Genomic DNA, 16,175 nt, shown 5'->3' with positions numbered 1-16,175 from the left:
CATTCTTCTATTTATTTTGAAGACAGATAAGTAGGATGCCTCAGGGAAAGTTTTCCCATATTTTCTGATCAATATTCACTACTCAGATATCAGCTTATCACTTTCACATTTCAGAGAGGTGGAATGAGTCAATTTCATTTTTAAAAGGTTCCTCCCCTCCTCTACCTTGTCATTTCTTCTGAGCTGAGAAGCTTTTGTGGGTGATGGATGGATGCAAAATGTTTCTGTGTAATGTGGATAAAGGCAGCCTATATTGTTCTGTGCCTCAGTCAGAACTTAAACACAGCAGCCAGCACTTGGAGTGAACAGCTACCAGGTATGCTGCTTTATTGAAACAAACAAAAGAAGAAGAAAAATGTATCTAGACACATTTATAAAGGCAATGTTTCTTTGGTGGAGAGAACAAAGGTTGCAAAGAATGCTGAAGCACAAGCCCAGAACCTTAGCGGTGTTACAGGAACACTCTTAGGAAGTAAATTAAGAAAGGTTTACTTTACTTTTCTATCTCCTGGTCCTGAAGTCTGAAGACTAAACACCAATTAGTATTAGTGGAAAGCAGACTTCAGGAAGAGCTCTGTCACAAATACTAGGCTTAAGACCTTAGTAGGATCAAAACCTGGCTAACTAAACAACTACTGGCTAACTACTAAACAAGTGCTGTTAGTGATCTATGCGAGAGAAATACTTGGACACTGCTTCTAAAAAATTGACTGTGTTAGATAGGGTAAAGTAATGTGGTTGATTCTCAAGGAGGGCAACACTTGCTACACCATTCTCTACAATAGCATTTTTGTTGGATCTATGGAAAGATTTATACAGTATTAATTATATCTACTTCCTTCCCAATAACAGTCACAAAAATTCAGAAATACTATTTTGACTCATTGTCTGGGATGATGATTTACATCTGATACATGTAGAGAGACATAAAGCTGTGGTTCTCCACTAAGACTATAATAGAGCTGTAGGAAATAATGTAGGAATTGGAAAATATAAGACAAATGAAATTATGATTTTGAAATTCTTAATTCTTATTCTTTGAATATTTCTTTGTTCCCCACTAAGAACCTGGCTGAAAAGAAATGAGAAGTAGTCACCTTGAAGGAGGTGAGCACAGCCTCATTTTCCTTTGTAAATCTAGTCTGCTTTCCCTCAGCTCAATATACAGACAGTGTCTAATCCAGAGAACAGGCAAATCTCTTCTACATGAACAAAAACACCTCTCTCTAGAGAGGTGATTGTGAACACATTCCTTTTCTGAGACTTTGAAGGAAAAAGCACAAACCACCCAGGAACAAAAGACAAATTCCTCCTCAAGACATCAGCAGGACTCTCATATACTGCACATTAAAACTAGTCTAACAGATGGAGGTCTCTGTAAGCAAGAAGAGAAAAAGAAATAATATGCTTGTAATAGGACACAATTTAATGGACTTCAGTGGTCTCCTGTTACGACCATTGCTTCTTTTACAACTGCAACTGTGGAAGAGCAGTGTTAAACACATAGGTGGTCTTCCAGTACTCTTGGCTGAGATAAGAGGCAATAAAGAGGACACCTTGAAGTTTCAATTTTCAAGAAATTCCACTGTGTATTTGGATTACTATCAAATTAGAAACTAGGACACTCATGCGGTTCTCAGCGAGGTTTGAAACAAAACCCAAACCCCTATTATTAGTTTCTGCAGAAGCCTCAAATGCCTGCTGGAAATCTGACTTACAACTTCCTTTTTTCCATAAAATATCCCCTGTAGTAACTTATTTTCTTGAGAACTTTAGAAATGCATAGGTAAGGTTATGCAACTCAATCTCTCTCCCAATCAAGCACTACAAAGAGAATTAAACAGTTTAATGTTCATCCAAAAAGGTAAATCATCAGGCACAGCAGAGGGCTCCTATGGGAGCCATGACAACACATCAATTGTAAAGCAATCGGGAAAGTCACCGGGAATAAAAGTCACATCAGGAATCACCAACACAACCAAGCTGTCTGTACTTCACCTTTTCCAGACTAAGTATCAAACTACCTTCAGAAAGGTTGATACCCTAAGGGGACTGAGTTATTGCCCAACCACCAAGTTCTAATGGCTGACATTTTACTTATGGATGATCAAGCTTCTCTTAAGGGCAGCTATGAAATATTTGACTTGGGGGACTGAGATAAGGGTCACCTCAATTTTCACAGAGTTTGTTGTCCTGAGAGTTTGAGCTGGTGTCTGAGTCACATAAATTGTGCAAGGCTCCTCGTCTCTTATGGCCATCAGGACTAAAGCTGTCCAGGCTCTAGAATGCTTTCCTGCTCCAAAATACGATATGACTCAACTGACATGCTCTGATGGTATTCAAAACACTGAATAAGTAATTCAGTTAGGGGGAGAAATGCCTGCTGTGTTGCTGTGATTTTTTTTTTTTTTTTGGCAAATTGAACAAATTCAATAGAGGATTTGAGGACAAATTTCACAAATGAGTGCAAACTTTAGTCCTAGTGTCAGAAAAGGGTTGTTTGCTAGAAGTAACAGCTGAGCTGCTGCATTAAAATGTAACATGATCTAGGTTTGAGGGGGTAAAGATGGCATTTTTAGATACTGGCAACTGCTGCTATTACATAAAGGCTGAGATTAAGGAGTACCAAAATTACACTTCAAGTAGAAGCTGAAACTGCTCATTTCAAGACAGAAAAATGTTTTCCTTAAAAAGACAAGCCTTCCCCTACAATTGAGGCTCTTAAATTAGCATTTAAATCAAGGAGAAATATAAAGGGTAAAAATACTTGGTTTTTCTTGACTTAAAACATGGTTTAGGTACCACAGAGAAGAGGGGTAGGAAAAAGCCACATACATGCAGAAATATAAAAATGTGTCTGTAACAGAATACAGAAAAAGGTATGCATAAAGTCTCAAAGAGAAAGCAAAAGAGAAGAAAACCATAAAACGTGCTGGGAAAGGAGATACACAAATGGAGATATTCAGTTCTACAAATAATCTCCATTTTTTTCTCAGCATGAACTTAACATTTTGATGATTTTAGGTAGGTGAAGTTAGGGTGCAGCATCCATTGAATACTAAGATTTTTGGATATCCTATTATGTTGTTAGTTTAAATGTTGAAGCAGGTTAATTTCTTTGCTGAAAATCTAGCCATCCTGAAATTACCAATAATTATTTTTATTGTGTCATTGCAGTTCATATTTTATCCTGAATTCCTCTGGGTAGATAAATTTTGCCAACTTCTGCCGTATACTGCCTGTAGTGAGAGAGAATCTGAGGAGAAGAACCTTGAATGCATCATTTGAAGGAAACATCCAGTTTTCATTTTCTCATACATTTTAAGTGATGGAATCAAGAAGCTCTGGACCCGCAGAAGGCATCTTGCAAGCACATGTAACAGTGGATGACAGAAGTTTACAAGAGGGAAACCCTCAAATACTCAGTTTCAGAAGTGCTCACTGTGACTCACATGGGTTTCTTCCAGACCACATGGCAATATATGGAAAACAGATATCTTAGGAAATTATTAGGAAAAAGAGAGTAACAGTATTACCTAACACATAAAAGCAGCTCCAACTTAACCTGAACTCCCTCATCTGCATGGAGTTTATTGCCTCGTTCCACACTGATTAATCTCAGCTACTTAAGTCTAGGCAAAGCATGGTAACTTGCAATTAATAGTAGATAAAATCATGCCTAAGCAGTCCAAATTTAGTTAACACGTTATTATCAACCCTCTTGAGTAATGATCTGTTGGGTCTGTGATCACCTCTTTACCCACTGTGTTTGTTCTTTCCCCTTGCTTGCCCTTTTTTTTTTAAGTTTTCTTCCATGCTGCTCCTTTGGCACAGACTTTAATTCCCCCTCTGATCAATCTGGGATTCATAAGCCACTAAGTACACTCTTGGAAACATTATCTCCAAAGGATGATGAAGCACTTCAAGGGATGATGATTACAGCAGCACATCTTTTTCTCCTGCAGTACGTGATAGTGAGTGCTGTCACAGCACTTGAACAGGGTGGCTAATACTGCACGAGCACAGGGAATTACTTATTTCTCTCTGCTTTCCTCCAGTCTCACAGACTTTAAACTGGCATTGTCTCTTTTTATATGAAAAGATCAGCAGCAGTTCCTCTGGAGCTGAACATACAGTTTTGAATAGAATCTGGTTCTGCCCATCTTTTATGAGAGGGCTAATTTTTTTGGGGTGGCAGATTGTTGAGCATTATGCATTTCTGAGGGGAACCTGATCCAAAGGGGTACATGCCAGTCACAGCTGTGCAGCTCCCACTTGCTGAAGCAGAAAATTATGTGTGGCAAATGTATGTGTGGGATAAGCAAAGAATATAGAAGAAAATACTGCTTAATGTTTTTTACATAGTACTGAACTGGATTTTTGCATACATAACAAGAGTACCATTTTCCCTCATAATAAACCACCCAGCAGCACCAACTGCCTAGCATCCACTGAGAATATTCTTCCTTCCAGCTGATTTCCTAGGGAGACAACTTGACCCAACAGTTCTGCGTATCAGACCTCCCACCTCACAAATTTTGAACCTGGTAGACAATTTCAACCGCATTTTTAAGTAACAGTAGAAATCTCTAAAGATAATTCAGTTCCTTTATGTTTGTAAAAAAAAGGGTTCTGGTAGGGAATAGTCAATTTGAGACTCCTGTGAGAAAGAAGAAAAGGCTGAATGGAGTCTGTGGGGAAGGACTGGATGTGACAGACAGATGGAATTACGGCAGTGGGTGGGAATTAGTAGGAATCCAGACCTCATTAGTCCCACAGCTCATGAAGTAACTTGTTTACCTAGACACTACAAGTGTTATTTTTTAAAATCTGTGTTTTTTGACAATCTTCTATCATAACTTTTTCTTGATTTATATCTAGCTAACCCATTTTCCATAATTTCAGAAACTGCATCTATCATCTGTTGCCAAAACAAGCAAATCAGAGCTGTTTTTCAGTGGACTCTGTTTTGCAAATACTTTCATTTAATTGACTTGCAGCTATCAAAGGCACAGAAATGATAGTGAGGATAAAAGCAACAATTTCCTAGCACAGTCTAGATTTGTATGACTGTTTAGTTGTAATTTTCTGACATCTTTCCTTTAAACCTGCTCTTACCATGAATTGCTTAATGATTTAGCTGTTTTCTTAAGAGCTCTGCATGAAAACATTTGAATAAATTTTCTGTGTTTCTCTTGAAGAGGCAAGGACATTTCTTAATGAATGTGAAAAAGAATGCTCTATGTAATTATGACATTGTGGAAGTAGGGGCAAGAAAAAGAGAGAAAGAAAGAGGGAGGCAGAAGGAGGACTCTTTCACTAGGAAAAGTTCGAAAAACACGGAGACATACATTACTTCTTAATATGCAACTGAAATGCTTTAAGAACCAAGAGCCTATTCATTGTATTAGTGATTATTATTTGAGATGGAGGAATTTAATACACCTATCTTGAAAAATTAATAAAAAAAACCATTTCATCTGTAGTTTTTCCCACTTAAATCAAGGTTTGGATGTTAAGTCTTACTTTCAGTACTACAAGTTTGGAAAAATTTGATTAGACCACAAGCTCACTGGCTTGTCCTCAGTGTTGCAGAGAGTTCTTTTATTTGTAAAAATCTGTGTGTAATGCTATTTACTAGGACTAAACAGATAATTCATACTGTGTGTCTCTTTAGGACACAGTGGAAAAACACCTTTTGTTTTCAGTCTCTGAGGTGACTTCTAACAGGAGCGTAATCCTAAAAGGCCAGTACTAGAGTGTGTCCTGTTTGTGGGCCAGTGCTTGAACACTAAACACATTCTGTAAATTAAGCGATGCAAACACACCTTTCTTGCTTTTCTTCTTCAGATGAAATTTAAAAAATCATCTCACAGAATAAATAAATTGGTCTGAAAATAATCACATGTTGCAAATTCCTGGCACTTACTCAGAATGGTATTTTTGAACAGCAGTGCACTGTTTTCCTTTTGGTTGCTGACCACTAGGCTGAGATAAAATTTGTGTTTATTTGAAATACACCTTACCTGTGTCTCTGGGATGATAGGACTATCTTCAGGAGAAATTCTAAAGAAAGTGGATAGAGGTGATGACACGATAACAGGGTTTGGCCTTACAAATCCGCTTAGGTCACAACTGGGAATGTCATTCTCTTCCTTCTTCATGACAAGGGTATCCATGACATAAAAGACATTCCAGGGAATCCACACTGTGTGATACTGTGTCAGGAACGGTGATCGCTCAAACACCAGGGTCAGAGAGGCACCGCCATTTGCTACCAAGTCAAACCTAGGAAAAAACCCCAAGAGGGCTAGCTAGTCAGCAAATTCCCAAAGCCACCCACAGCCTCTATTTTACTGATTGATTCTTCATTCCATTGTACTGCTCTGAATGCAGAATAGCTCTATTGGGAACAATGGAGAAATCAATTAAATTACATTATACTACACAGAGAGAGAAGAGAATTTGGGATGCTGCGTTTAAATTAAGCAAGTCCTTCTACTTCTAAAGTATATAATAATCAGTATGTTTTACATTTTAAAAATGTACAAAGTACAACTTTAGTCAATCAGTCTGCTAATGTCTTTTTTTCCTGTTATTTTATTATCTCAGTTTTACAAGCAGCTCTTCAGTAACATCTTTGCTGTCTTCATGACTTATAAGCACTTCAAAAGGAACTTACATTCCATCCTGGCGAGTGATTGTATATCCATAGTCTGGATAGTGTAGGAAGGAAACATTGACTCCAATGAGTGGTGTTCCATCAGCAGTTAATACTTGGCCTCTTATGACAGATGCAAGACTGTGAAAAAGATGCAGGATCAAATTACCAGTTAGGGGCTTTTTGTTCTTTTTGCATGAATAAAAGCTAGTGAGTGAACACACACACATCCACCCTTACCCAGCTACCCACCCTTCTCCACATGCTATCAACTATCATTTAAAAAACATTCCTCAGACTCTAACCCTTTTACAAGATCACATAATTTACACTGTATAAACAAATGTCTTAGAATCCACAGATAATAATTTTGTTTCAGTATGTTGATTTTACTTGGGTTTATTTTGTCTGTACTGAGTTACTGAGATCAGAAATTAACTGAAGAATTTTAAGAACTTATAAACTCTATAGGTTCTCACTCTAAGTCATATTTCTGGCAGACTCTTAAAGAAAAATGTACTTTTCAATTAGTATCAAAGCAATCTGTAAAGCTGCAGGGACTATGAAGTACAAAATTTAAAAGAGCAATAAGGAACATTGGTGCAACAACTTTTAATCAACTGCTGTGCCCAAACACATTAATGCTGTTAAATTACTGCAAACGCAGTAGTTCTAGTGTAAATCATCTTCTTTCACTCAGTGAGATTCCAGACACCTGCTTCCTGTTACTGGCTTATTTTCAGGTCATTACTGCTTCATAGAGCACCAGTCAAATAGTTTATGCAATTATACTGTCGTGCACTTAACAGTTCTATTACATTAATTCATAATTTATATTATTTAGTGAGCTCAGTTTAAAAAGTGCAGCTTTGCTTTTCCTTCTGAAGTGTTTTCATTGCTTTGATATATTTCCAACTGTGCTAGCCCAAATCAACTGGTTAAATAAAGATTTATTTAATCATTAATGAAGTGCCCTGTTAGAATACAGATACTAAGCATGGCAAGTACCTTCTGGAACCTAGTGGCACTGGTAAATTGAATTTTGCAGGAAATGAGACAAAACAAGCAATTTGATATATTAAGAGAAAAGGTCTTTGCTCAAAATCCACACCAGAAATTCACGGTCATAGCAGATCTTCTCCTCACACGAGTCTCACACTCTCCAGTTTCTTTTGTGTTCATGAGTACAAGATAAATCATGCTCACCTCTTATTAAAAGGGCTTTCCCCAGGTATGACATGGGTGCTTTCTGTTCCGATGAGGAAACTGATCCGGTCATAAAACGCTTTGGCAGCTTGCTGAGATGGAGATTGCTGGCTTTGGCTGATGATATCTTGGGGATCAGGCAGTCCACGACAGTAAGGCTGGTTTTGGCAAGAACTCTGCAAACAGCAGTCAGGATCCATACAGTCAACTAGCCCATCTGTTGGCAGAAAGTCACACAAATGAACAAACTCTTCCTCCTGCCCCTGTGCATTGGAATGAGCCAGCCAGCAAGGAGATGAAAAAGTTATGTAGTATGAAAGAACACTCATAATTAAGATTTTAATGAATTCATTTTCAATTAAAGAAAGAGAGTTTGTTTCCTCTGAGTTCTTAAACTCCCATGGAAATCCATGCAAGCTGAATATACTCAGTATCACGCAAAAATGAACCTATTTATTCAATACTTTCCTAAAAACATGTTGAACAAACCAGAAAATGAAGGCACTGAGGCTCTACATACACCGTTAACTTACAAATATTAAACATTTTAGGCAGGCCTAATTAGCTTTTATGTGAGGTTATTTGACTTGCTAGAGAAAAGAAACAAGAAACTCCCATTCTGCTGTTTTCCTCTAGTTTTTTTAGCAATATCTATGCTGTAAGTACCTTTAAATATTTCACAACATGTATCAAGGTGGATTGCTTTATACCTTAGCAGAAAGATTTTGTTGCTAAAGGCAAGGCAATTTCCACAAGTTTTTTACATGAAAATGTATGAGAGAACAAAATCTGTATTTAACATTTAGATTTTATTCTGAATAAACTGATGGGAAATGCTGGCCAGTATAAACAAGACTTAAAACACATGGGTGCTTTTATGCTTATGTGCTGAAATATTCCCATATGTGGAACATTAGATCTGCCACATCACTGGAAATCTAATTTGATGAAAGATTAAAATCAAGATCAAGTTGATAACTACTAATTTGCTGTAAGTAAAGTCATAAGGAAAATGAGCCTGGAAATGTCAGCTACAGAAAATTTCTAGATTAATGTAATCTGGTATCACAGAGCTGATAATTGTTTCCCCAAAAGAACAGCAAGACTGAAATAGCTCAAACATTTTATTATTCCATTTAGAGAGGGAGCTTGCTGCACTGAACTGAAAAATACACCAATGCAGCATTCAGAGGAAACCCATAACTGGTTGTCTCACAAAAGAATCTGCCTTTAAACTTCTTTCTGAAGGGAAAAATTTCATCCATTATTGTTCAATCATATGTTAAAAGAATGTAAGTAAACAGAGATCTTCTAAAGGTATTCTTCTAAGTATTGCTGCGCTACATGGATCAGTTAGAGGACTGGCAAAATAGTAAAGGAGTGGGATTTCTGTTCTTTCTCACATCTAAAATTCTTATTTAACTTGTCTGACTTTGAAATCAGTTCAGGGAAAATAAAAGGGCTGAAAAAAGCATCATTAAGTATATCAGAGTTTAAACTTTTTTAAGAGACAAAAGAACCCATTGATTTTTTCTGGGATGAGGATATGCCAGAGGGTCACATTGCCATTCAGATAGACACTGACAGGCTGGAAAAATGGGCTGACAGGAACCATGTGAAGTTTCTACAATAGGAAGTGCAAAAGTGCAAAAATCTGGGGAGGGACAACCTCCTTCACAGTAACATAGCTTTGTGGAGAAGACCTTGGGAGTCCTGATGGACACAAAATTAACATGAGCCAGCAACAAGCCCTTGCAGCAAAGAAGGTGCCAACACCTTTCTGAGATGTGCTAGGAGTGCACAGCTCTGTGTGCAGGCTGGGCTTTCTGTAGAAGAGACATGGACATCCTAGAGGAAGCTCAGTGAAGGGCCAATGAAGACTGTTAAGGGCTTGACACTTCTCTCCTACATGGAAAGGCTTGAGAGAGTTGAGCCTGGAGAAGAGAAAGCTCAGGGGGGATCTCATCATTATGTACAGATACCTGATGGGAGGGCGTAAAAAAGTCACCTTCCAGTGGTGGCTGCTCAGGGAAGTTGTGAAGTCTTCATCCTTGGATTCAAAACCCAACTGGGTACATACCTGAGCAACCTGCTCTAGTTAATCTGGCTTTGAGTAGGGGGTGGGACTGGATGGTTTCCAGAAGCCTTTCTAGTCTCTGACTAGATTTTCTAGTCTCATTCTTGTAAAATATGAAACCCTTTCTTAGCTGAAGTACCTGTTGGTTTTTACTCCAGAAGTCTAGATTAGTGTCAAAGCTGGGGGTACTGATGGTTAAGAGAGTATTTTTTGGGTATTATTTACTTGAATGGTCCCCCATGCAATATCTGGTGCAGTTGCCAAATAAATGCTCAAATTTCTCCATTCATCTTTGTTAATTTATAAAAAGCAAATGTACATCTGGAGTATAGTCTGCAGGTCATAAAACTGCATGAAATTGACACCTTCCGAACTAATCAGCTGGAAATGCATTTTTACAAGCCTCTCCACTAACATCAATCAGAGAAAGAATCTCATTTTCACCAGCCAAGATACAGGGATATGCTGTTTGTTATTTTCCTGTGGAGTTTATCAGCAACTTGCCCAGGCGAGTGACGGATGGTTATGAATCTGGCTCCTTATAACTTGAGAAAACATTTTTCATTCTTCCTCTGTACTTATGTGGCTAGAGCTATCTAGTACCACTAAGTCAAGTACTCTATTGCACTGTGTGAAGCAGAGTAAAATTTTCTTTTAGAAATGGCTCTGTAAAATTATTGGTGAATTTTGTTTAGCCTGAAAAATATGAGACTTAGGTTCAACAGTGCCTTGTCAGTTATATCACTCAAATGTGACAGTGAAATTATAAAGAAAATAGTAACTCCTACAGGCAGCTGGGCAGCCATTATCAGTCTCAGAAGGCTATTTATATTTTCTTGTTCTAGATGTAAGTGGTTCTATATACAAAAGATGTTATAACCACTTTATTGTTTTCTTCCTCAAAAGCTAAAGTCTAGCTGTAAAAATCTTGACTAATGTTACTTTTCCCTTTGCTACAAAATGCAATGAATTGCATTGGAGCATGGACTGTTGATGAAATTGCTTATTTGGAGAGATTTATAAAACTATCAAAACTCTGCTCTTATGAGACCCCACCTGCAGTTCTGTGTCCTGCTCTGGGGCCCCCAGTGCAAGAAGGACACAGACCTGTTAAGGTGAGTGCAGAGGAGGCCTGGAAATGACTGGGTGACTGGGGGCTGGAGCACCTTTCCTATGATGATAGGCTGAGCAACTTGGGGTTGTTCAGTCTGAAGAAGAGAAAGATCCAAGGACACCTTGTACATTCTCCAAGTACCAGAAGAGGGCCTGCAAGACCTGGAGAGGGATTTTGGACAAGGGCAGATGGTGATGGGACAAGGATGAATGGCTTTACACTGAAAGAGGGCTGGTTTAAATTAGATATAAGGAAGAAATTATTTACTGTGAAGGAGGTGAGGCACTGGAACAGGTTGCCCAGACAAGCTGTGAATTCGCCATCCTTGGGAGTATTTAACACCAGGTTGGATGGTGTCTTGAGCAAACTGGTGTAGTGGAAAGCATCCGTGTTCACGGTAGGGGAATTGGAACTAGATGATCTTTAAGGTCACTTTCAACCCAACACAAGCTTTATCCTCTCCAGTCTCTCTTTATGTGATTAAATAAGAGGAGTCAAGACAGAGGATCCTTGCAATGCATGTCTTAAAAACAAGATGTATCAGTAGGACTGTTTGCTTTTGAATGAAAAAAACTACTGGAAGGAATTAAAATGGAGGGACAAAGTAAGTCCTGGGCAAAAGATCTGCCAGTGTCAAGGGGAGATGGTACCCAAGGACCTACATAAATCCCAGCCTTGGTAAATAAGTTGATTATATATTTAGGAAAAAAAAAAATCTCCATAAAGTGAAATTCAGTGCCTACACAGGAAGAATATAGTTTTGGAACTATGATGCTCGCCATTCCACCAGGGCAATTTTGGTGACTGGCAAACTAAGGCCAGAGACAGGAAAGGAAAGCAAACTGTATAAACAAATCTCAGTTATCCTTACATACCTCAATTTTACAAAAGGTTGTAATGAATGCTTCATTCATCAAAATGACTGCTTGTAGGAACAGCTGGTCAGAAAAGCCAGAAAAACACAAACAGCCCTTGATTTATTCCTAAACAGTGTGCAAGGGCCTTGCTCAGTGTTACTATTACAGTAACTCTACAAGCATACCTGTAGTATACTGAAATTCAGCTTTACTGTTGAGTGAAGAAGCCTAAAATATGAAAATGTGGGGCTCTAAATGAGTTCTCACTCTAGAAAGAAATATTTGAGCCACTGTGGATAAGTCCCATGATATATGAACTCAGCATTCACCAGCTACCATAGATGCAATCAAAAAAGCTGAAGAATAATGGGAAGTGTCAGAACACAAGCCAGAGAACATAAGCATGCCACAGTATCACTCCTAGTTCAAGTAGATACTGCCTGAGATTTCCTTAGCTTGGATTATCTTTGCACTTAGCAACTCTTCTGATATTCAAAACATTCTGTGGCAGTAATTCCTCACTTTAATTAGCAGTCTGTTAGCATACGAAAGAAAATGTAAGTTCACATCTACCCTATTATAATGTTTTGCTAAGCAACTGCTATTAGCCACTATAATAGAAGAGGTTTAAGCAATCTTTAGGCTGAATTTGTACTATCCTGTGAGGTTTGCCAGGAACAGGCTGTCCTAGACTTAGTAAGTAATTAAAAAAATACAGTAAGACTGTATATTTTGCTTTATTACAGTATTTGTTTTCATTTCAGCAAAGAAAGAATATTAATGATCCCTTAAATTTTACTTATGGAAACCTGTAACTATGCTAAATAATTGGATAGGACCTAAGACCCATCTAAACCAAAGAGTAAACAGCAACTCCGCCTGTTTCTTATTCTTCCTACAGCGATAACAAAGCATGCCCCACTTTGTTCAAGTCTAATAGTGGCACCTCTTTTCCCCAAGAAGTTAGGTTTATTCCACCCACAGACAGCTCTGACTTCCCTCTCCTCACAATTTCATTAGGAGTTTAATTCAGACTAAGATCTGCTTGATGCACACACTTTCCTTGTGGGCTGCTAAAATGTAAAGAAAAATCCAGTCAAGCACAGGGGAAAAAGATAGGGGAAAAAGATAAGGGATAAAGAGTCAGTCTTAACAAGAATGGAAATTATTTCCAAGACTCTGAAAAATCTGTATTAAAAGGAAGGTAAGTATTACACATCCTATGTCAATAGTACCTAGAAGAGGAAATACTAAGGTATGCTTTGATGCCATTATGATTTCCTATGGAGAATATTGCCATTGGGATCCTTAGGATGCTCATGTTCACAGAATTTGAATAATCAGTCCCAGAAAGAGCTAAGAATCAAAGGAACAGCTGACACTTTTTTAACAAACTGTGCTCCTACTAATATATAAAATATATTCTACCCAGTGTAACCACAGTCTATCAAACAGGCAACAACTAAGATAACTTTAATTATATAACCACTGAGACTAGTGAGATGTAGATCACACTACCCACAGTCATACTATAAATTCATCACAAGTGCTCAGATAACCTAATCTCCCACGACAAACAAATACAGCAGAAGAATACTTGCGCCAGAAGAATGCTTGTACACCCTGTAGCTGTCTGAAATTTTAATGGCTTGTGTGGAGATTCGTGCGTTGATAGAAGGAAAGGGAAGTAATACTTCTTCTCTTTTCAGGTAGCTTACAAAGGAGACTTTCTTTCCCTAGTTTTGTTAGGTATAATTCAATTTTTAATTTATTTGTTAAAATTTGTTAAATTTTAACCCTTCTCCTCAGCCACAATGACTGAAGTGAATATGCACTGTACTGAAGCATATAAATTAAAATAAGAGAAATGCCATTGACAAACAGCATTATACAGACAAATCACAGCAAAACAAGTGCTTGGCCAACCCCTTCCTCATGCATAGCTCTACAATGATGTCCATAAAGGCAATATGAAAAAAGGAAATTAGAGAAAAAATCAAGAAAATATCAGCATTGGCTGTTTTTCCCCCAAATCATTCTTTTTTCTTAAAGTCACCCTGTTAGATTGTTCTGCTCCAATTCCTTGTTCCTTTTCCCCACAAGAAGCTATTATTGTTTTCAGTCTGAAGGAGAAACTTCTTTTATCTTGTTCCATTTACATGCATTCCTGTTCACCTTCTTCTTCTTCTTCCTCCTACCACTCCATTACCTGGTCCTGACTGTTGCTGTCATATGTTACATCTTATATGATCTTTAACATTTATTTAATCTGTTTAGTCTACTACTGGGCTTGTAATGCATTTTTTTCCCCCTGCATAATCTATTTTTTTTCTTCAAGTTGTTCATCCTTCCACCTAGTTTCTCCTCTTCCACTCTTTGTCTCTCTTCATGCTTGCAGGTTTCTCTTTTTTCCTTATCTTGTAATTTCCTTGGCCCGCCTGAACTTAATTCCCCAAACAAGCACATCTCTGCTGGAACCTGTGTTAGACTGTTAGACATACTTAGGCCCCTAAGTATGGAAAACTGCCTCAAAATATATAATATGTAATGAGAAGGATGACAAGCCAAATGATGAATAACACATCATTGGATCACACTTTTAAAGGTATTATTTTTTTTCTCAGGAAATAAATGCTGCTGTTATTTATGGTTTGTGATGCCTAAGATCCCAGCTGCAGTAGGGATATGACAGCAAAGAGTCAACCAGCAATTGCAGAGGCATACACATTCTAAAACGGAAAGACAAAGTCCCAGATGGCTTTATCATCATCCAGAGGCCCTAATGAAGTTTTTAGCTTTTTCTGAATCTGAAGGTGTTAAACAAAAAGAATTGATGAGAGAAGGGGAAGAAAGACAATAAAAGCATTATGCTGATCTAATATTGGACTGCATTCACATTTACTCTTGTCTTTGTGGGTTTTTTTAATATGACTCTGGAATCATGCTAAGTTACAGTCCCTCTAGCTTCCCTAGACTACAACAATAATCATAGATTGATTCCTTAGGTTAGCAGTCTTGCCTGCATCTCGCTGCAGATTACCTGTCACCTGAATGACAGACTGTGGAAAAGTAAGCCAAAAAAAAAAAAGCATCCTGTCAGTTATGTGAGCATTCACAGGCTATAGAGACATAAGATCTCTGTAGGCTGGGTAACCAATTGTTTCCAGCAATTGCATCATAGTAAAAAACGTGAACTCCCAGTTGAGCCTTGGGACAATTTCCTTGTGAGGTCACCAAAATTTTGAACTCTTTCCTTTTTTTCCCCTCTACAACTGTTCACTGAGTTGAAATTACGTTTTTTTCCAGTATAAAAGAACACTGCAAGAAAACGAAGGTTTTCTTATCTTTTTCTAAGTACACATCTCACCTGTCACACGCATCTTGTAAGGCTTTGCTGATATGCTGTAAAGAAGCACCGAAGACCATGGCATATTCTTACAGACATAAGCGCAAGTCAAATGTATGTATGGTTCTCATGGGCAGTATTTAATCACCTGATGGAAAAATCTCCATTCCTCAACACGTTCTCCCCAGAGTTAAAGATCCAGTTGGTGTCTCTTACCTCCTTCGTTGTCCTTACTGTCAGTGCAGAGAGTTTCCATGGCTACGTCACAACCTGCTCCCCTCCATCCTGGCTGGCAGACACAGTGCCAGCCATTTTGGTCCAGTGTGCATCTCCCATTGCTGTTGCACAAACCAGGGCAGCCCTCTGTCAAAACAGACAAAGAAAAAGCACAAGTGATTTAAATATTGTAATAATATAAAAAGAAAAGAAAATACAAACAAGGGACACTTACTGGGAACAGGCCTTAAGAACAGCACAAATACTGTAATTGCACATGGAGTGGAACAGCAACATTACCTGGGGAACGTAATTCTTAACAAAGTGGCATCTTTGATTGGCCTGACACTTGAGACACCACTTACCTGTACAGGCAGGAAATAAATGCACCAATCCTCTAAATACCTGCAGGCCAGACAAAATTAAGTTTGTTTTTTTAATTTTTTTTTTCAAAGTAACAAGAGATGAGTGCATAGTGCAAACACAGCTGTGTAAAATGATACATTTTTCTGTGCTCATTATTTGCTCTATGCAGTATTGATTAATTACTGGCACAAATGATTAAGCTCCCTGTTACTACGAACAAATCCCTCCAAATTCTTAGGCAGGAAAATGGGTATGATTTTAGGCAAGTAATAAAAGAGAAGGTTAACTTTATCTGGTCTCAGAGTTGCCGTGTATTCATGTGAAATTACAGT

At 38.0% G+C, this 16,175-nt stretch overlaps 1 protein-coding gene across 12 annotated transcripts in view; it reads right to left on the bottom strand.

Moving 5' to 3' along the window:
* Nucleotides 1–16,175, bottom strand: part of TENM3 (teneurin transmembrane protein 3) — a 350,102-nt gene that overhangs the window by 49,249 nt on the left and 284,678 nt on the right. For all 12 annotated transcript variants that reach the window (XM_033513516.1, XM_033513518.1, XM_033513517.1 and 9 more), the window contains 4 exons: nucleotides 15,478–15,624; nucleotides 7,868–8,084; nucleotides 6,683–6,802; nucleotides 6,027–6,288 (listed from right to left, as the gene is read on the bottom strand). In XM_033513516.1, the coding sequence (XP_033369407.1) occupies nucleotides 6,027–6,288; nucleotides 6,683–6,802; nucleotides 7,868–8,084; nucleotides 15,478–15,624 (746 nt within the window). The remainder of the gene's footprint in view (nucleotides 1–6,026; nucleotides 6,289–6,682; nucleotides 6,803–7,867; nucleotides 8,085–15,477; nucleotides 15,625–16,175) is intronic.

Source organism: Parus major, chromosome 4, assembly GCF_001522545.3.
Source record: "Parus major isolate Abel chromosome 4, Parus_major1.1, whole genome shotgun sequence".
Lineage (NCBI taxonomy): Eukaryota > Metazoa > Chordata > Aves > Passeriformes > Paridae > Parus > Parus major.
The sequence above is the reverse complement of the archived record's forward strand: the minus strand, read 5'-3'. Positions and strand labels throughout refer to the sequence as shown.